This window comes from Lethenteron reissneri, chromosome 18, assembly GCF_015708825.2.
Source record: "Lethenteron reissneri isolate LAM-NWPU_2019-01 chromosome 18, ASM1570882v1, whole genome shotgun sequence".
NCBI classification, from domain to species: Eukaryota; Metazoa; Chordata; class Hyperoartia; order Petromyzontiformes; family Petromyzontidae; genus Lethenteron; species Lethenteron reissneri.
In genome coordinates this window covers 6,640,111-6,662,377 of record NC_083796.1, presented here as the reverse complement: position 1 = coordinate 6,662,377, position 22,267 = coordinate 6,640,111, and the positions used below count along the sequence as shown (strand labels likewise).

The window sequence follows — 22,267 nt, the reverse complement described above, 5'->3', positions numbered from 1 at the left end:
GGGAATTAACATTTGTGAACCCGGGGGCACGTGCACGGTCTGTGTCGCTAACGCCTGTATGGTAGTGCACGCCGTCCGAATTTCATTAGGGCTCGTCAAAAATGAAATACGGCGACCCGATGGTAGTTCAATGCAACGCTGATCAATGAGAATTTTGATGGGCATTTTTGCCAAAAAATCAGTGCCCAATAGACAGGGAACCGCCAGGGAGGACGAAACGAAGACGGGTCCCGACAATTTGATATCACCAATGCAAATGGACGCCCTAATCTGACCGATAATGCCCAACGATCCCCCGTTAGCGGCGTAAAATGGCACATCCACCGGAAGAAGCGGACGACATTGTACAGGGAGAATGTTATAAATGAGATCTGATATAATAGTCACCGATGCCCCCGTGTCCACTAACACCCTGAACTCGACCCCATCAATAGATCCGGTAACGACGGATGAACCCGCTGAGGCAGCCACTATTCTGTGCCCCAACTCCTACCATTTAATGTCCCCCCGGTCCCGGCCGAACCCCCCTCTCCGAACCGAATCCCCGAACTCTACTCGGCTCTCCCCCGCCGCAACGCGACGACCCATACGTGTCGAGTATGCGGGCCGAGCATGTGAGGTGCCGCGACTTGCCGGGGTTTGCAGGGATGACTTGGGGCCTTGTTCGTCGTCCCGCCGAGATCCCATGGCGCGCTGACGTGGGGCGCGGCAACCGGAGGCCACGTGGCCCCGGAGGCCGCAGTTATAGCACGTGATGACAGTCGTCGGAGATCTCGGTTGCTCCAGCTTGCGGGCCGCTCGCAGAGGCGAACGGCCCCCCGACCTCCAGTCCCCCGGTCGTTCCGCGATGAACGCCTCCTCTCGTGGGCTGACGACTTGGGGCACGGTGACTACCGGGCCCGGAGCTGAGGCCACGGCAGCGTTGCAGACGACCCCCTGTTTACGTTGAAGGACCTCGTGCGCTTGTATGCTCGTAGCGACCCGTAAGGAAGAAATATCGGTCTCGTCGGCCGTGTTGATGGGGACCCCCAGGTCCTGCGCCAACTTGAGCAGTTGCTCCAAAACCATCGCATCTTGGCCCTCCTCGTCCATACGAGGGAACGCGGCGTCGGCGAGAGCAAGCAACGCCGTGCGGTAGGCGAGCACAGTCTCCGTGTCCGCCTTCCGTCTTGCATAAAAATGATGGCGGCACGCCGAGGGAGGACCATAGACCTTGGCCATGAGAGCCAGCGCATCCTTGAGCGTGGAGCGGTCCGACCTGCGTGCGGACGTGAAGGCCGCGAGCGCGTTGTCGTCCAGCATGGCAGGCAGTGCCCGCAGTGCCGTAGCGTCGGACCAGGCGGACATCTCCTGATGCGCCAAAAACCTGCGCTGAAATTGGCTCCAATCCCCGCCTTCCGCCTTGAAGGCTGACAACGTGGGAAGGCGCTGTTGAAAGATGAAGTCGTCCTCCTCCTCGTGCTTCCTCTCCGCCGCCCCGTCGGTGTGTAAGATGGCGGCCCCAGTGGCGGGTGTCTGATGGCGGTCCGCAGCGCGCGTTGGTGACGTAAGCGGGCGCGCTTGGAGAACCGCTGCCACGTGGTGATGGCCGTTCCCGCCAAAAGTCGGCGCAGATGAAATGGCGGGAATCGCCAAGTCGTTTTGGCGGGAATCTGCGGGGCGACCCTGCAGAACGTCCGCCGCCGTCCCCGCTCCTCCCGACGAGCTGATCTCCGCCAGGATGGACGCGGCGGCGAGCAGCAGCTCCGCCAGGCGGGAGTGCGCCTCGCGAAGCACGGCGTCGGTCCCCCGTCGCTCGTCCGGCGCCGTCGGCGGATCCTGCAGCGTGGGCAATTCCTCGTCCTCACCCCCCGATGCCAGCTGGCCCGAGTCGTCGAGGTTGTCCCCGCGGTCAATCCCGTGGGTCCGACGGGTCTTCCTTGTCTCCATGCTTGGAAGACCGTTTCACTTCTGACGCCAGTTGAAGTATTGGAATTGACGGCAGGAACTTCTTGACGGGTAACACACTTTTATTAAATCTTTACGTTCACAATACAACGTGTGGTCTCCTTTCTTCCGACTACACACTCCACTTAACTCGTGTAGACTCTATGGTTCTGACTACACCCAATACACTTGACTCGTGTAGACCCTATGCCTCTGGCTACACACAATACACTTGACTCGTGTAGACCCTATGCCTCTGGCTACACACAATACACTTGACTCGTGTAGACCCTATGCCTCTGGCTACACACAATACATTCGGCTCGTGTAGACTCTATGCCTCTGGCTACACACACTACACTCGCCTCTGGGTTACACAGAGTCCCGGTCCCGTTAGGACAGCGGGACTAGGTACCGCAGGGCCCTAGGTCTTCATCCCCGTCTTCATTCTTCGCTGGTTACATACTGCCCTTACGCCTGTGTGCATCCCCTTTTATAGCCCCTGCTCACGAGAGACGGAGCTGATCCGGACGTCGACGTGAGCATCGTTCCCTAGTGAACCAATCACGACGCACTCTCTCTACGATCCGTTTTCCCAGCGCGTGTTAACACTCCTCTACCAATCACACCGCGCTGCCACCCGATCACTCCCTCTCAGCGCGTCACGGGCCCACAGCCAATCAGTACCCCGTAACCCACGACCCCGCGCTGACCCCTGATCCTCCACCGTCAGCGCGCGTCACCACCTACACAGCCAATCATTACGCGCTGGCATACGATCCCTAATCCCAGCGCGTATCACCTCTACAAATGTAATGAAAACCCCTTTTCAACTGCTTGACCGTATATCATTACCTTGTAGAATGTATCCCATGTAACACAATGCATACAACAGATGTGCACCACCGACTTCTTGTCGGCTTATAATTATGATCGACGAATTGTAGCCTTGGTCAGTCATCCTTTGAGCGAGTCACATTGCCTTGACTTCCATTTCATAGCCAGTGTTTTTATCCATTGAATGTCACAAAATGAAATATCAATATGAAACTCAGCTGTTGGGACGTTCGTCGCACAATAGACTTAATCTAGCATCGTCCTGCCAAGATGTCCACGTGAAAAGAGCTATCGTTTAAGCTCGTCTCACTTCACAGTCGTTTTCCTGCTTGCGCCTCTTTGCGTCTGTGCGTCGCGACAAGCAAACGTGTCAGGGCGTCTGTGGTCAGCGCAAGTTGAATGGAGTCGGACACTCACTCGTTCTACATGATAAGCGGCTTCTCTGTATGTCTCAAAATCAGAAGTATATTTCCCGAGTAAAGCCGATTGAGGTAAAGAGATATATATATTTTTTCAAGGGCTAATCGCCTGGCAGACAATTTATGCGTGCATAATAAAGGTTTTGGGTTAGATCGCGTAAGTATAAATGTGTTGATAATTGTTTTTTTACCCTTTAATCTGGCAACAAAACTGACACCTTTTTTACGAGGAGTCATGTTTGCATAGACCACAATACCTGCAGTCATAATGCAAACAAAAAACATAACTCTGATAATGTATGCACTGTCCTTGAAGTTGATTGGTCCACACCCGAGACAGCTTCATCTGGTCCAACCCATGTTAGACTAGGCTCTACAAAAAGGTGTCAGTTTTGTTGCCAGAAAAAAGGGTAAAAAAACAATTATCAGATTTTTTTACTGGCAAATGAGGTACCAATGGTATAAATGTGTTGTAACCCTCGACCACCCGACAAAGCCAGTAAGGTTTGTCACGTAAACAACTCGCCAATTCATCTTCTTGGTTCTTTCGGTAAAGTCACGTAGAAGGGAAGTAATAAAATAATAAAAATAAAACATAATAAAATAATTCTCACGACGTTTCGGCTACAACGCAAGCAGCCGTCTTCAGGTGAAGAATGAGACACTACCAAGCTAGGAGCTTATATATACGCTGGGTTGGAGGTGCAAGAAGAGCGCCTTAACAAAAAGAATGTGCATATGAAGAGGAATTTAGCATATTCATGGGAAATGCGTAGGAGGTGGGCGGGGGGGTTTCAAAGTCATATTATGCCCATGCATTATGCAGGATCAGCAGCACCAAGGGAGGGTGTACGGAGTAGCATTAACAAAGGAAAGGAATGTTAATAGTATGTAGCTGCAGTTACTAAACAACCACGTAGAAAACGAAAGTGTAAACTACATAAAAAACTAAAGTATAAACTGCATAGCACCATCAGTGTACTTACTATACTCTACAATAAGCTGAGTTACTCACAGCAAGTAATACATTATAATTCTACGTCGTAAAAATTATATAATATGCTTCCATCTAAACTTTATTCTCTTACATCACACGAGCATACACCGTACTATAATACTGCCATAGATAAACCCAACATTAAATTATATACTGTATTGCTATAAACCACTTTCTACAAGCAAACTGAGGGCACCCCAATGGGCTCCCCCCTATCTCCGGTTGTAGCCAACATCTTCATGGAGAAATTTGAGACGGACGCCATCCAGACTGCCACTCTACGCCCGACCTTATGGAAGAGGTACGTAGATGACACTTTTGTCATCTGGCCACATGGCCGGCCTGCTCTAGACCAATTTCTCGACCACATCAATTCCATACACCCAGCCATCAGATTCACTATTGAAGTCGAAAAAGATGGCAAGCTACCCTTTTTGGATGTCCTAATCAAAAGGAGACCTGATGGTTCAATGAGCCACTCTGTCTACAGGAAAGCCACCCATACGGATGCTTACCTAAAACCGGATTCCCACCACCATCCATCCCAGAAGAATTCCCTCATCAAGACTCTATATCATAGAGCCCAATGCATCTCCGACCAGGAACACATTTCCAGTGAACTCAAACACGTATGCCAAGCTCTTAAGGCTAATGGTTACTCCGACTACACAATCCGCAAAGCCATCACTCCAACCATTAAGAAGGATCCTGTTGAGGAGCCTTTCAAGACCATCACCTTACCCTACATTGCTGGGGTCACAAAAAAATCTCCTAAATCCTGATTAAACACAAGATCCAGGTCCGATTCAACACAGTACACAAAATCCGTGATCTGGTACCGTCTGTAAAAGATGTGGTTCCAGACATACAGTACCCTGGCGTCTACAAACTAAGTTGCCTCTGTGGTAGCAGTTACATTGGGGAAACCAAACGACATGTGTCGGACCGCATCCGTGAATATAAAGCAGACCTGAAACACGGTAGGACAAACTCCTCAGCCGTGGCAGATCACTGTTACAACTCAGTGGGCTCACATGACATTGACTTCTAAAAGACAGAGGTTCTCTGCAAGCCATCTGGCTATCATGAGAGATTCGTTCATGAGGCGATCCACATATACAAACACAGAGACAATTTTAACCGAGAAGATGGATTCTGGCTTAGCAATCATTGGAAGGACGTAATAAACCATTTCGGATCTTAACTGATTGTGTTCACGTTTACGGTGACTTTCAGACCGCGTTTCCACTCACTGGCATTGTATTCTCCGCAGGGAATGGATTCTTTGCTCCGCTGCAAGTTTTCCCCCCACGACTCACCCATTGACACGATGGTCAATTGTACAGTGTATAATAACAAACAGTATAACATTTATATGCTTAATACAATGTACAAAGTAATATATAGTATCGTAATTGTATAGTAAACATATAGCAGTGTGATACACATTAAGGTGGGTAGAATAATACATAGTCTTATATTAAAATGTATAAAGTATAGGGTGGTTTATAGCAATACAGTATATAAGTTAATGTTGGGTTTATCTATGGCAGTATATAGTACGGTGTATGCTCGTGTGATGTAAGAGAATAAAGTTTAGATGGAAGCATATTATATAATTTTTACGACGTAGAATTATAATGTATTACTTGCTGTGAGTAACTCAGCTTATTGTAGAGTATAGTAAGTACACTGATGGTGTTATGCAGTTTATACTTTAGTTTTTTATGTAGTTTATACTTTGGTTTTCTACGTGGTTGTTTAGTAACTGCAGCTACATACTATTAACATTCCTTTCCTTTGTTAATGCTACTCCGTACACCCTCCCTTGGTGCTGGTGATCCTGCATAATGCATGGGCATAATATGACTTTGAAACCCCCCCGCCCACCTCCTACGCATTTCCCATGAATATGCTAAATTCCTCTTCATATGCACATTCTTTTTGTTAAGGCGCTCTTCTTGCACCTCCAACCCAGCGTATATATAAGCTCCTAGCTTGGTAGTGTCTCATTCTTCACCTGAAGACGGCTGCTTGCGTTGTAGCCGAAACGTCGTGAGAATTATTTTATTATGTTTAATTTTTATAATTTTATTACTTCCCTTCTACGTGACTTTACCGAAAGAACCAAGAAGATGAATCCCTGCAGTCACGAAGGCTTTAAATCGAAATTTAACTCGCCAATTAGTTACTACTTCAGCCCACCGTTGTGTTGGAGGTTTACGGACACATTTATATTTACTCGATCTAACCCAAAAAACCTTTATTATGAATAACATTGGTCGCGAAAGCCTACATGTTAAAATGTATGCGTGTTTACTTGTACGTAGCCAACCGTGCTAATCGGAAGTGCGGGGGAAGGGCAACAAACTAAACACAAAAAGCAGTTGTAAAGAAATGAGTTTTCAACCAAAATTATTTAAAAGTACATTCCTCCAGTGGCTTCCGAATATCGGAAGGAAGAGCGGTCCAGACGGCCGCAGAAGCGCATCTGAAAGCGCCGCGTGATGCAGTGACCGTCTTTGTTCGATGACCAACCAAAGTACAGACTGATTTCTGGCACAGCCTGCCTCTAACCCTTTTTTCTTTTGACGTGTTGTTTTTTCATTTCAACTCAACGTGTGCCCTGCACAATATACGCCGCTCGCAAAGCAAGAGGGGATATGGAAAACTCCGCGACATCAACCCGGTCTCGGCACGACAGGGCCCTATGATGGGGGACAAAAAAATTGGGCTCACTGCCCCCAGCCAAGTGGGGGTGATGCGTGACGTCAGCAGGCACACTGCGTGACGCTGCTGCATGCGGGTGACATCACACAAATGACGTCACCGCTCACTTGCCATGCAAAATATATCCATTATTGTGCCACGTGGGGGGGCTTGAGGTTTTTTTTCATGAGGGGAGGGGGGGAACAAGGGAATAGGGACACAGGGCAGTGGGACCCCTGCCTCTAAGCCTTAACCATCGCAGGGACTCATTCGAGATAGAGTCGGAGGGGCAACGAGTTTCATGGAAGCCTCAATGTCGGACGAAGAAGGCCTGATTTGAGACGGGGGTAGGCCTCAGCAAGGTAAGGAAATTTACCCTTTTTTTCTGGGTAAAAGGGTTAAGGTGTCGACATGCCAAGGGGTAAGGTAAAGGGTAGGGTAAAGGTAGCATGGAAGAATAACCTGGTCGAGTAAAGGTAGCGCGAAGTATTACCCGGTAAATACCATGTTTACCGCTCGCTATAAGCTCCGCGGCGCAGTCCGTGGCCTTCATTTAAAATTGGAATCATCTCGAGTTCCCCCGAGACTTGGATTCTTGTCTTGGATTAATACACGGCCTACGCGGAGGGTGGGGGGGGAGATGTGTGACGTCGGCAGGCACACTGTGTGAAGCTGCCGCATGCGGGTGACATCACAGATGTGACATCACCGGTCACTTGCCGTGCAAAATATATCCATTATTGCGCCCCCCCCCCCCCCCCCCAATATACAAAAGTCTATTTTTATACTTTTTGCATTGTGTACAGTCTGGAAAGTACCCACATGGCAAATGTCAAGTTTGTTGCATGTCGGGAAGTACGTTAAACACTTTGAATAGACACACATATTCACAAATTTCCCTTATACATAGATGAATGAATGAATAAAGGGCTCTACCTAGCATTTACCTGTTATAAACCTTTTTCATGTGTAGTACCCCAGTAATTACCCTGTGCATATGTTGTGGCCGCTACATTCAACACAATGTCAAATAAAATGTTTTTTTTTCGTAAATCTAATCGCGAAAATTCATTGCAATGCTGAGGTGCATTGTGAGACCTTCTGTTGTGTCGAGCAGTGATCCTCAGTTTTCGGTTATGGTGGCCCCCCAATCAAGATCACTGCTCCCCCCGCCTGGCACTGTCGGTGTACATGACATGCAACAACACTACTGGCGTGCAAAAGCATAGAGTCCTCACGCCTTTAGTTCCACGCGTGCGTTAGTACATTTCTTAAATGATGCGTACATATAAGTATTTTGTCACTGCAGCGTGGCACACGGTATCCTTACCAGAACCCGCCTCTCCCACTAGCCGTCTTCAATCCACGGCTTAACAAACACTGGCCTAGCAACTAGTCTAAACACACTTTAAAAGTGACTAGGAATTGACCGTTATTTGTCAAACGGCCAAATTGATTAATGTAATGTTGCAGAAACACTTCATGCATTTGGGTTAATGCCCCCATTATATTGCCAGGCAGCTGTTGCAGCTCAGCTATCAAAACCCGTTGCAAGTTGCCACGGAGGAAGGTGCATTATAACTTTTACAGTGTTCTCCACCAGAAGGAAGGCGGAATGGCAGCAGGCTAGAAAAAGGTGACGACCGCTTATGTTGCGATCGAAACGTCGTGATATTTTTATTCACTTAATTTAAAAAAAAATTATATCTACGTGACTTTACCGAAAGAACAAAAGAATATGAACCCCTGCATCTTTAGTTTTTCTAAAAATGTCCTACATGCCTCTTGGTTTTAGACTTTAAGAAAATATGGGTGGAATGGACGTGTGCAGTGGTTTGTGCACTGCGCGATGAACCGGGCAGTCCAAATTTCAAGCTACGGATCACATAAGTATAGAGCAATATCTGAACTGTGAATAGCCACAAAAAGCCGTGGATTATTATTCGAATAAATACACACAAAGGATAAAACTGAAAATATGTTCTGCATTACAGTGCAACCATTATGTTTACCTTAGAATTCTTGCATAAATGCTAGGCAGATAAACATCGCTAATTGAAAATTTGGCATTTGGAATGTTGGGAATTAGCGTGCATCTTTTATAAGTAAAAGTCTTCAACCTTGTTCTTGGTATCCTTTGCTGCTGAGCCGGTAATTATGGCTTTCACGATAAGGATTCTGTCATCATCCAGCAATTTCTGCAGAATTGTACAATGAGCAGACCAGACATTGATGCACAATGAGCAGACCAAAATGTGTCAATGCCATTTTGCCCAAATTCCCAAACGTCCATAACAAAAGTGAAGAGGTATATTTTTTGAGTATGGTAATCATTACCAACACACGATTGTCCGTCCCACTGCTGGTTTGAGACGTCACATTGTCACCAAACCTCTTATTATCGTTATGCATATATGTCACATGTATGCTCTTTGTTTTTTTTCTGTAAAGTCGCGTAGGTAAAAAAATAAAATAAAATTAATGAAAACTACATTAAATAACGACGTTTCGGGCGCAACACAAGCATCCCCACTTGAAGAAGAACGCTTGTGTTGCGCCCGAAACGTCGTGATTTAATTTGGTTGTTTTCATTTTAGTTTTTACCTACGTGACTTTACCGAAAAAACCAAAGAGTATAAATCCTTGCAGTCACGAAAGCTTCAAATCTAGAATGTCACATGTACAATGTTATACAACAAAGAATGGAACGCGTCCAAGCAAACATCCGACGAGGAGATGGGACAATTAAATAAGTTAATGTGCAGGTGCTGGGTTGATTATTACATTGTAGGATAGTGAAAGGCTTTGGCTGCTTGAGGAAGCCTCACATCGAACAGTGGATTGACCATGGCTGATGTTGACATGTCCCACAAAGAGATGGAAAGATTAAATAAGCTTGTGTGTTAGCTTCTTTTATTCAGGTTTTAAATTTGGCATATTTTTAGAATTTTTTATCAAAGCAAAAAAACATTTTGAAGCAAACATTTAGGTGGGGCACTGCACTAACGACCAATGCACACCACCTGCCACTGCAGGTGTAATGATGCAGATTTCACACCAATTTGTCTTGGCCCAGGGAAAACTTTCTGGAGATGTGTGTACGTGATGAGAATGAAGTGAACTCAATTTAAAAACTTGAAGCATTTATTAAATAAATCAACCAAGAGGACAGAATAAATTTAAAAAGAAAAAAATAGTGCGCATGTATGTTATTCGCAATGAGCTTTACCGTTACACACATGCTTTCCGAACCGTCTCCCTGACCCGATACATCTCCATATATATAAAAGGCATAGTTGTGTAACGGTAAAGTATTGAAATGAAATATATCTGCGGTATCCGAGTAATCTGAACATTCTCCAGTGTTGGTGTGTGTCTGGAGTAAAAAATGACAATGGAATACATCTGGATTTGTAAGGTTATGGTGGGATGGTAATCACCATCATATGCTTTTGGTTGTGAAAAAAAACTCCACCTCTGCCAGCTCATGTTGTGCGCTCATTGAATTATAATTCATGATCACACCCAGAGCGTGCCTTTGCATGATACTAGTAGATCATTTAATATTTTGACAATTACGGTACGAGCAAGTTACATGGGTAATTAAAAGTAGGGCTCGTGGAGATATTAGAATTTGTTGGCTGGTAATTGAGAAAATGGCAAAAGGACACTATGTGCGTTTTATGTGGCTCATGAAGGTGCAAGTGTGAAAAACACAACTCAGAAAGCCTGCTCTTGAGAAATAGTGCAACAGCATCACTGGTCTTGATGTCGTCGTCACATTATGGAACGAAATAAAACGTCATTGCCTGCAGGGATAGAGAGGTTGCCGTGATGAAACGTGTGATTGATTTGAATGGACACTGCCTGATAGAAATACATTTGCAGAACTTGAAAAAAAACCGTAAAATTATATGAGGAAAGTGCAAATTATGTGTCATTATATAAAACATGTGTGGCTGTAGCTGTATTAATGACAATCATATTCATGTTTGCTCAAATTATAGCTTGTTTTAATCAACTTTAAGTATAATTACAATTCAGTGTCGAAGTGCTACATGTAATGAAAAGGATTAGCAATTTTTACAAATTTACACGACCTTGCAATCAACCTTGCACGGTTGGTTGGTTTAATAAATCATTTCATAAGCTGAATCTTATTTGCACTACGTTATTGAAAATTGCACGTAACCTAATTGGAATACACGTGCATATATGTAGTGCTCGAACCGACACGACAGCTTCTTGTCTTTCCTCGTTACTTTATTTCGCGTATTTCGCACAACACTCCTCCATCCAACATCGCTCAACGTTCCTCCTGCTAACACCGATCCACATTTCTCCTCCGCGCTCTCCGCTCGCTCGCCGCGTTCCGCCGGCCTCACTCGCTCCTCTTCACTCCTCCGTCGACTCTCCTCTCCACTCTCTCCGCCAAAGTTCGGCTGCTCTTTATCAGCTCCGCCGTCCCGCTCTGTCGTAACTACATCAGCTTCTCTTCCCACACTCCAGCCGCTTCCTATTCTTCGTCGTCTCACTGTTACTCTACACTTCTCCACTGCTACCCTACGCTTCTCCACTGCTACCCTATACTGTTACTTACTCTGCTGCTCCGACTCTCCATCCTCTGTCTTCTCCCAAGCGCGAACTCCCGTCTCCTCCAAAACCCCTGACTTTATCCCCGAGCCAATTAATTCCCAATTAATCAGGGGCACCCCCCGCGACGCCACTCGCCCCCAGCCCCCCGCTGCCACGCGGCATGTTTTTCCAGACACTGCAGTGCCATTCTCCGACAACAACACCCTCTCGGCCAATCAGCGCCCTGCACCCTTAATTACTCCCTGCCACCTGCTACCATCCTCAGACATCACGCCACCTCCTTTGGGACAACAACAACGACCAGCCAATCAGCGCCCTGTGTCCTCATTTGCTCCCACTGTACGCCGCGTGCGCGCACACCGACTTCAGCGTGTGACGCATATCTCAAGCACTACATTTAAATAATTTCACAATGTCAAATAAAGTTAAATATACTAACGTGTGCAGAATAAAATCTCTTCATTTCCAGGGAAAAAACCCCCATCGTAACGGATAAATTCGAAGGCAGGAAACCCCAAAAGTTTAAAACAACATGCAGACATTTGTACATAAAGCACTCTGTGCCTTATGCAAACACCTGAAAGCACACATACTTTGTTCCCTGGGCACCACAGTGCCGATATGTTAACTACCTCGCCTGGATACAGGAGGTCGTGGGTTCGCTCCCGACCCTGGCGCCTGTATATTTGGAGTTTGCATATTCTCTCCGTGGTCTTGTGGATTTTTATCCGGGTCCTAAGGGCTTTCTCCTTCACATTTAGAAACATGCTTTTAGAGTTTTTGGCTGTTATAAATGTCCAAGTGATAAGGCACTTCGTTGAGCTATCATCTGTGTCCAGGTCGCTTTTGATAAAGAGTTATACAGCTCAGTGGGCCTTACCTGGTAAGTTTTAGTTTAGTTTGAAAGTGCATTGTGGTTCATCTTGTCTTCAGTCGCAGCAGCAGTCCTGGTCACAATTGTTTAAATGTATGTATTTTAACACCGTAGGCTTTGGCGACCAAGAAAATTCATAATGTAGGGTTTTGTTTGGGTTAGATCGCGTACATATAAATGTCGTTAAACCTGCCACCACCCGACATAGCCAATTAGTAAGGTTTGTCACGTAAACAGAATATGCCAATTCGTTACTAGTACAGCACACCTGTGTGTTGGAGAGCGCCTGATGAAGCTAGTTGTAATTATTTGCAAAACGTCGTACTCAGTTTGCAAATGTTGTGGTTTTGCTCTCCAACACAATGGTGTGCTGTACTAGTGACGAATTGGCCACGTTCTGTTTACGTGACAACCCTTACTAGTTGGCTCTGTCAGGTGGTGGCGGGTTTAACGACACATATATATTTATGCGATCTAACCCCCCAAAAAAACCTATATTATTGATGTATTTTGATGATGACCTGAGATAAAAGGACCAGAATGCACTTCTTCAGGAAATGTGTTTTTTTTTACATCTGTAGGGGTGTCAGGGGAAGGATTCCCACCAATAGGAGGGTTAGTGGGAGGGGTAATCGAGGAGATATAAGGGGAGAACGGGCGGGAAGAAGGGGCCTTTGGCGGGAACGAGATTGGGGCGGCTGGGGACAGGTGTGGATGGGAGAAAAGGATTAAAAGACGAACCCCCTGCAATCTTGTGTCGGCTCTCCTTTACACATCTTTTAGGATGCAGAACATGGTCTATAAAAAAACGGACATTTGTTTGCTGCTCTGGTGTCATAGACGTATGAATAAAGTTGTATTTTTTTATTTGGAGCTGTTTGTCAAAACACTGCTGGATTAAAGCCTTCCCAATGCCATGTTGGTCGCAGGAGTTAGTTGACCATATTTCCCCATGTTAGTCAGTGGGTTGAAGTGTGGTGGTAGGACCCAGAAGTGACCAGAGTTGATTTATCACTCACCACTGTTGTTTGTTGTGCCCAAAAATCACTCAGGTCACCAGGTTCCCAGTGAAATGTGATAATTACTTTGCTACCCACTCCACCCCTTGTGTTATAAATGACAATGCTTGATGGATTACTGTCATGATATAGGGGTTAGCACACTGGAATTGCAATCCAAAGGTCACCGGTTCAATCTTCCAGCATGGCAGTTGAAACAATACCTTTTCAAAGTCCACTTGCCTCTGTCAACCCAACAGTATACATCGGTATACTGCAATCGATCGTGAGGTCGAGTTGGTGGGGTAAAGTGTAGGTACGTTCGCCTCTTCTAAGACGTCTGGCCAGCGTGAAAGAGTTGGCCAAAATACGCCTTACTGGAGACCTTTATGCCAGCAGTGGCAAGAAGAAGAAATTGGAAGGCTGCACCTTTACCGTTCACCACATTTTATTTGCTTCTTGGGGTGAATGTTCCTTTCTGCTGAGTAAAGAGAATTTTCACTTTGGCAGAGTTCTGAAAAGCATTTTCCTCAAATAATTGGAGGGTCTTTGATTTTCTTTATTAAATATTGTTTTTACCAACATTCAGTGAAAAGATGACACTTTTTGAAAAGAAATCCATACGAAGTCCAAATCAGAGCACCGCAAGGAAATGCAAGGCACAAATCATTACCGATTAAAATCAGTGACCATGAACGTCAAGTCTACATATATAAACTATGTTACAGTAATATAAAACTGAAGACTATACTTGTTTTAATCTCTTGCACTTCCTGTCAGTCTGGATTCAGTAATATACCTCACAATTTCAATTGTATCATGGAATCATTATTTTGTAATTGTTTACCAAATTGAAGATTTTCATTTTCCACATAGCAGTGGTAGGTGATAGGTAACAATAACGATGTTGCAACAATTAATAAAAGTAATCTGAAAACCCACAAGAATTTAAATGTATACTCTTTGGTTACTTCGGTAAAGTCACGTAGTTAGAAATAAAATAAAACAAATCACGACGTTTCGATCGCAACACAAGCAATCGTCATCAGGTGGGACGACAGCAAGAAACAACTGCTGAAGAGTTATTCAGCAACTGCTGAAGAACTCTAACTACGGGACTTTACCGAAAGAACCAAAGAGTATGGATTCCTGCAGTCACGAAAGCTTCAAATCATAATTTTTTATTTATATTTTATCCAATGCATTAATTTGGAGCCCGAGGATGAACCTAGTTGAGGTGGCACCTGCCTCCTGAGTAGACATGCAGTGAGAGGCAATTTAAACTTGAAAAAAAAAATCGGTATGAAACCTACTTTAGCACAAGTGTGGAAATAATTTACAGCTACAAAGAAATAAGCACTATGTATCCGGTATAAACTTCAGTTGTTTAAAGGGTGTACACAATCAAATAACAAAGCCATACATTACTCAGCTACAAGCATGCATGTGGATATACAGTACACTATCAGCACCACTTGACATGGTTATTACCCTTTGAACCACAGGGATTTTACACCAATTCATTTTCATAGCACCACGTGTTTATTCATTCGGTACCATTGAAACAAAACAACAACCTGGAACCAAACATTTGAGTGCACGTAAGCTCTTTGAATATGTGAGTACATTTCATCTTGAATTGTAGTGGTTACAGTCAAAATCGATATAAACATATTAATAATGTGACGTACAAACATTTCCAAGTACTTGAAATGTATTACAGTCATTAAGGACCTCTGGATAGCATATAGTACATGAAGGACAAAAGATTACTAAATCACATGGTCCAAGAACATGGCTACAACTGCCCTCAATGGCTTGTCCTATTTGTCAAATATTTTCTAAATTGCATATGAGACACTCCATGCTTGTAGCACCTCCGATTACCACGGTTGGCACATTACGGTGCAAAAGAAGTTCAACATACGTACACACGTAGCAGAGCACGGGCACCACTTTGAACATTTTTTTTAACCAGCATACAGAACATGAACGGACTAATTTTACCCTTAACTGCTGTCGGCGTTCTTTAGTTATTCATCGCTTATCCACAGCCGTTTCGACAGGGCCAAGGGAACGAACGGTGGTGTTAACGTGACTCTTAAGCAGTCTTGCCGGACTGGAGGAAACTAAAATGGAGAGCACAGGTTTTGACAGACGCTGCCTTGGTCGTTATTTGGAGACGTGTTCGTTGCCCCTCGGGCGGCTGCGTTGAACGTCTCGGTGACACGTGAGGCAGCACTGGAGCCTCACGGTTGCCACTTGACATCGGCCCAGCAGCTTGAGACGCCGGCAGAATGTAAACGACATTCGATCCTTCTCGCACGTGTGCTCTGTAGACAAATCAATAAGCGTGGGGGCAGTTGCTTAGCGTCGTTGGCACGTTCCCTCGTGCAATGAGTAAAACCTTATTAACCCCTCTTTCTAGCCCGGCACCTGGACTCCTCTGTGCTGTGGACCCTTGTTCAGTCACACAGCATTCATACGCGATAGCTGGACAGTAATTATGGCGATCTGCAAAGTAATGAGTGGAAAAGTGGTCATGGCGTCAATGCTTATATCTCTCATCTGGCGCCAATCATCCGGCACAATTAAGTGTTAATGAGGAAAAATGTATTCATTTTCACTCATGTATTTATTTGGGAGCAACAGGAAATGCAGCTGCTTCCCATGAAAAGATCTCGCCCCCATGGCCTCACTCGTCCTTGCTTCTATGACCGGAGATTTAACAGGCAGGCAGGCCAGAGTTCAACTACAGAATTGTAATTTTAGGCCACCCTCTTCATAGCCTGGCACCTTGGCTCCTTGAGCCCATGGATCCCAGTGCAGCACACCACTCGATAGCTCCACCACTGTGTTAGGGGCACGGTGGTGGTGTAACAGGGCCGTGAGAACACAGGAAACAAAAGCAAGACAGGCATGCTTTCCAAATGTACGACCGCTGTCAAAACCAAATATTTCCTGAGGAGCGCCGCCTGCAAATTCATGTTAGGTCTCTTATAGAAGGGCGACTTTTGACTTCTCAACTCTAAATAGACAATTTACTACTTGAAACGGTTGCAAGTCATTCACAACATCATAATTGGTTAGGTTTTGCACAACAAGTTAAAGGTTGAGATATTAGTTTGGGTGCATTTGCAGGCATGTTAATATAGCTTTCTGATGTGTTTTTGAGCTGTACCACATCAGAAAGATATACAGTATAACTGCCAAAACCTAAACAGTTGTGATGTATCTCATCCTTATTCAGTTTGGCATTGGAGGTGTATGCAGGTGTAATAACAGCCATAGAGAGTTCACGTGGGGATTGGCTTGCCGGTCCTGCTTTGTAGCCAATAAGGGATGAGCCAGGGAGCATGGCCTCGGCGTGATCACGGCATGTTAGCAGGGGTGATTGGCATGGCCAATCGGGGCCTCAGCTAATGGGGACCCGGATCAGAGGCGTGGTCCCGGGATTGACAGGGAACGGTCAATGCTGTCTATGGAGGATTGGCTGGGGGGTACCACGTGACGAAGGGATTAAGAGAGAGAGAGAGCGGTCGTGAGCAGACTTGGGAACGAGAAGAGCAGGAGTCACGCGCGTACGGGGGCTCTGGGTGCCACGTGCGCGGTGGAGACTTGGCGGGAAGTCTGCCCTCTCTTCGTTGTCTGCCAGCAACGGAGAGTGTGTGTGTAAAGTGTAACTGTGGAAGTTGAAAATAAAAAGGACTGATTCCGGAAGCTGTCTCAAGAAGGATTATTACGTTGGTGTCAGAAGTTCTTCAGCGACCGTTTGGACGATTGGCAAGATGTCCAAGCACCTCAGAAAAAAGAACCTGCCCGTGCCTCCATCGGAGGAAGAGGTCGAGACGGATGAAGATGAGCTGTTGGGGGCTACAGCCCCTATGCCGCCTGCTGATACTGCTCTCCTCGACGCCTCTCAGCGTCGACTGGGAGAAGATGCGACCACCGCAGGAACAAAAGACGAATGGCGGCTGATGGCGGAGCAGATCGAGTCGTTACGCGCCATTCTGCTAAGCCTGGTGACCGCGGTGGCGTCCTCACCAGCCGTGGGTCGCCAGCTGGACGCCGCGGGAAGGGGTCCTGCAAAAGAATCTGAGTCCGCCATTGCTCTTGCCACGCGGGAGGAAGCCGTCGTTTTGGGCGGGGCGGCTGCGCTGGAGCCGTCGGCCGCCATTTTGGGCGCGCCTGCCGCCACGCGGCCGCCGGACGCCATTTTGCCTGCAACGGGTGGAGCGCGAGAACAGTAGTCGGAGACGCCCGCGGCGCGCGCTTGCCACCGCGGACATCGCCTTCCACAGATTAAAGAATTTATCGCCGGCGGCGATTGGAGTGCTTTTACGTGGCGCTTCGAGTCAGCTTTTAGATCCGTGAACTGGACGGAGGATGAAGCGCTGGGAGCGCTACCTACACTGCTTGATGATGTTTCTCTGGGGGTCTTCCGCTCCATCCCGGCGTCCAAGAAGAAGACACTGCGAGATGCGTTCGCAGAGATGGCGGAATTTTACGACCCACCGACGTCAGCCACCAGAAAATTTATGTCGCGTCGCCGAGGATCGGAGGAGTCGCCTTTGGCTTATCGGGGGGCGTTGATGGCGCTGGCCATGGCTGCCTACCCCGACGCGACGGCCGATCATTTGGATCCTCTCATCCTTTCCCGTATGCTGGAGTTGTCTCAGGAGCTCAACATTTCTCTACCAGTGTGCGGCCACGAACCGCTTACATCGCGATGGGTGGCGCGCTGCCTGGACGCTAAGTTTAATATCAAGCATTGGGACCAGATGGCGGCGTGGACGGGGAAACCCGAAATCGACGGGCCGCCCTTGGGGTGGTCTCCACGACTGGTTGTCCACTGCTCCGACGACTCTGGCGACGACGACATGCTGGCTGCTGCTGTTCCGCATAGGATTCCGGGACGGCGGCTGCGCGACCAGCGTGGCGACTACGCAGGCCGTCCACGTGCGAGGGCCGGGTCATCCGACCGCCGGCCGACGACGGCCGCGTGTTTCAAGTGCGGCAGACGGGGCCATTTCGCCCGTGACTGCCGCTGCCGACCTCTGCTATCGCCTCTTCCGCCAAGGGGACCTCCATCTCCTCCACCTGCTGCGGAACTGCAACAACCTTGGGCGAGTCGGCACAAATCGGACACCCGGCAGGTCGTGTCACATCACTCATCCACTCGCACTCATTCTTACACTCCTAAGGATAATTTTACTTCTCCTGCTCCATTTACACGCTCTGCTACACAGTGGAAGAAATTGGCTCGCAGGGTTGTGGCTGCGGCGTCGGGCTCGTCGATGGTACCCCGTACCGTCGACGTTGACGTCCGTATCTTGGTGGACACTGGCACATCTGCTACCATCATTTCAGATGTTATTTTTCATTTGTTGTCCATTCCTACGTCACGGATACGCAGGGTTAATGATGCGTGTGTTTCCGCAAATGGGGGAAGCATGGGTATCTGTGGTCAGGTAGATGTGAACATCGCTATTGGAAATATTACCGCCGCAGGACCTGTGTTGATCTCTCGCTCGCTAGCTGTCCCATGCTTGCTTGGTACTGATTTCCTGCGCCGGATGCCGCTGAAAATACGGGTCGACCAGGATTGTTTGGAAATGCCGGGGGGTCGTAGGATGTCGTTCCTGCCTTCCCTGCTGGCCAGTGCGCCTACAGGTAACGCAGTTACTGCCGTAGTCGCTGCTACGGTGGAGGTTCCGTCGAGAGCGCAAATGCTCATTCCGCTGCGTTACCGAAAACCCCTTCAAATTGGAAGGGATGCGAAGGGCGTGCTATTATCCCCATCGAATTCGGTATCTAAATCTTTTTCTTTGGCGGCGGCACAAACGATCGCGCGACCAGGTCAGGCACCTTTCATACAGGTATTGAATGGGGGACCTGACCGCGTTGTTGTTCCGGAGGGATCGGTGCTGGCTCACGTCACTACCGATTTCGCCTCTTGTGACGAAACGCCGCGCGCCCGGATGCCCGCGGGTGGGCCTCCGCACGATCGTTCGCAAGAACGCTGGATCGCAGATTTATGCGGGGAAAATTCTTCCTTGTCGAATGAACAAAGGAATGCCCTGCGTTCACTATTGCTACGGTACGCTGATGTTTTCAGCAGAAATTATTTGGACCTCGGCCGCACGTCGCTTTTGTCGCACCATATTGACACCGGTGCGGCACCTCCCATCTGTATGCACCCTCATCGCATGAGCCCAGCGGAAAGGGAACACGTGCGCGGAGCAGTAGATGAATTGCTGGCGGCGGATATTATTTCGCCGTCCAACAGCCCTTGGGGCGCGCCCGTCGTTCTGGTTAACAAAAAAGATGGTGGTACAAGATTTTGCGTTGATTTCCGCCGGTTGAACAAAATTTCGGTGGCGGACGCGTACCCCTTACCGAGGATGGATGACTCGTTGGATGCTTTATCGGGTGCTAAATTCTTTTCCACCCTTGATCTGTCCTCGGGCTTTTGGCAGCTTCCCCTGGATGACGAGTCAAAAGCCAAAATGGCATTCCGCACGCCGCCAGGTCTCTTTGAATTCAATCGGTTGCCTATGGGCTTGAATGCGGCCCCGGCGACGTTTCAACGGCTCATGGAATTGGTGTTGGCTGGACTACAGTGGGAAACGTACCTCATATATCTAGACGATATAATTGTCTTCAGCCGCACGTTCGGGCGGCTGACCTCAAGTTTAAACCTAAGAAATGCCACCTTTTGCAACACTCCGTCCGTTACTTGGGTCATATTGTCAGTTCAGACGGCGTGTCCACTGACCCTCTGAAAACCAAATGTGTTCGAGAGTGGCCCACACCCACTTCCGTGGGTGATGTTCGGCGGTTTATTGGATTCGCTTCCTATTATCGCCGCTTCGTTAAGAACTTTGCGACGTTGGCGAAACCATTACACGTTCTAACGGGCAAAAATCTAAGGTTTAAATGGGGAGTGGAGGAAGAAAGTTATTTTAAGGCACTTCGGGACCACCTCGCCACGGCGCCTACGCTAGATTACTCAGACTTCTCACAGCCGTTCATCCTTGATACGGATGCTAGTGATATCGGCATTGGGGCTGTTTTGTCGCAACGTAAGGACGGGGTTGAGCGAGTGTTGGCGTACAGCAGCAGGGTTCTGTCCCCTGCGGAAACGCGATATTGCGTGACAAGGCGGGAACTTTTGGCAATTGTGCATTTTGTTCGATTGTACCGGCCGTACCTGTACGGAAGGAAATTCCTGGTTCGCACTGATCATGCGGCTTTGCAATACTCTTTGAAATTGGATCAGCCGTCAGGCCAATTGGCTCTGTGGTTGGAATCGTTACAGGAATTTTCCTTCAATATTACATATCGTAAGGGGGCCCGTCACGCGAACGCTGACGCGCTCTCAAGGCTGCCGCCCGTTCCTCCGTGCACTTGCCTGATGGGCACGCACCGCTGTGCGGCACCGCCCACCTCGCCCTGCCCGGTTATGGGGGCGATAGCGAATGAGGACGACGCAGGGGCGAAAGCGAATGAGGACGACCAGCAGGTGTCGGTAGACACCGATGATACCTTACGGCTGCCGCACGCGGTCTGGTTACGTGAGCAGGAGGCTGATGCCTCGCTGTCTCCGCTACGGAAATTGGTAGGGAAACAAAAATCTCAATTGGCGGGATGGAAGTGGCAGATGTTCCGAGGCAAGTCGGGACTGTTAATGTGCACCGACGGGTTGTCTGACCGACCACGCTTGATCGTGCCTACTTCGCTTCGCTACGACCTGCTTTGCGCTCTGCACGCTGATAAGTTGATACACCTCGGCGTCCAAAAGACTTTGGCCGCGATGCAAAAGGATTTTTTCTGGGCCGGTATGATGGCAGACGTCAATGACTTTGTCCGCTCATGCCATGATTGTGCGAAGAGGAAACCGCCTCGGAACCACTATGTACCGCCGTTACGTTCCATTGAGGTGTCCCGCATCAACGAATTAGTTGCTCTGGACATTCTGGGCCCGTTTCCCCCGTCGGCTAGGGGCAATAAATACCTTCTGGTCGGGGTGGAATATTTTTCTCCATGGCCGATGGCCTGGCCTCTACCCGACCAAACGGCAGCGTCCATCACCGACGCTTTCTTGAACGGGTATGTCATGGACAAGGGGGCACCTGAGAGGCTGCTCACAGATCAAGGGCGGAACTTCTCCTCTAAATTGCTTAAGGAGGTTTGTGACGCGCTGGGTACAAAGAAAATTCGCACTTCCCCATACCATCCACAAACAGAGGGTATGGTGGAACGATTCAATCGTACCCTCTCGGCTATGCTGTGTCACACGGTCAGTGAAAAGCAAACCGATTGGGACTTGCACATACCAGGCGTCTTAGCGGCATACCGCATGGTTCCACACACATCCACGGGATACTCACCATTTTTTTTTATGTATGGCCGTGAGAATGTTCCACCCATCGATGTGCAACTGGGTAAGCTGAGTAAACAACCATCCCGCTCCTTGCCTGATCACGTGCGGGACTCGATTGAACGAGTTACGGAAGCGCGAGAGGCTGCCAGGTGTGCGACGGCCCGTGCCCAGGCAAGGAACGAACGGTATGCGCGTCGATCGCATACTCGCATGCCTTGGTCAGTGGGAGACCTGGCGTGGCTCCACTGCCCCCAGGTACCGGCGGGCACGTCCCCTAAACTGCACAGGCCGTGGCGGGGGCCTGTGACGCTGGTAGATGTTCAGAACTCACAAAGTATCCGCGTTCAGTACGGAAAACGTCGGTGGTATGTTCATTTCTCGCGACTTAAACCCTATGTTGACACGCGTGTCGGTCCTTCATTCCCACTAGCTGACCTGCCGGGTTCTGCCGAGCCGATTACGCTGATTGCCACACCCGTTGATCCCAAGGGGGACTGTGTTGTGCCTCCTACAGATGAACAGGTT

At 48.0% G+C, this 22,267-nt stretch overlaps 1 protein-coding gene across 2 annotated transcripts in view; it reads right to left on the bottom strand.

Annotated features, from left to right (window-relative positions):
- Positions 1 to 13,894: 13,894 nt before the first annotated feature.
- LOC133343771 (A disintegrin and metalloproteinase with thrombospondin motifs 7-like) overlaps positions 13,895 to 22,267 on the bottom strand; it is an 80,939-nt gene continuing 72,566 nt past the window's right edge. For both annotated transcript variants that reach the window (XM_061553589.1, XM_061553590.1), the window contains one exon: positions 13,895 to 15,689. In XM_061553589.1, the coding sequence (XP_061409573.1) occupies positions 15,529 to 15,689 (161 nt within the window). In that variant the 3' untranslated portion in view covers positions 13,895 to 15,528. The remainder of the gene's footprint in view (positions 15,690 to 22,267) is intronic.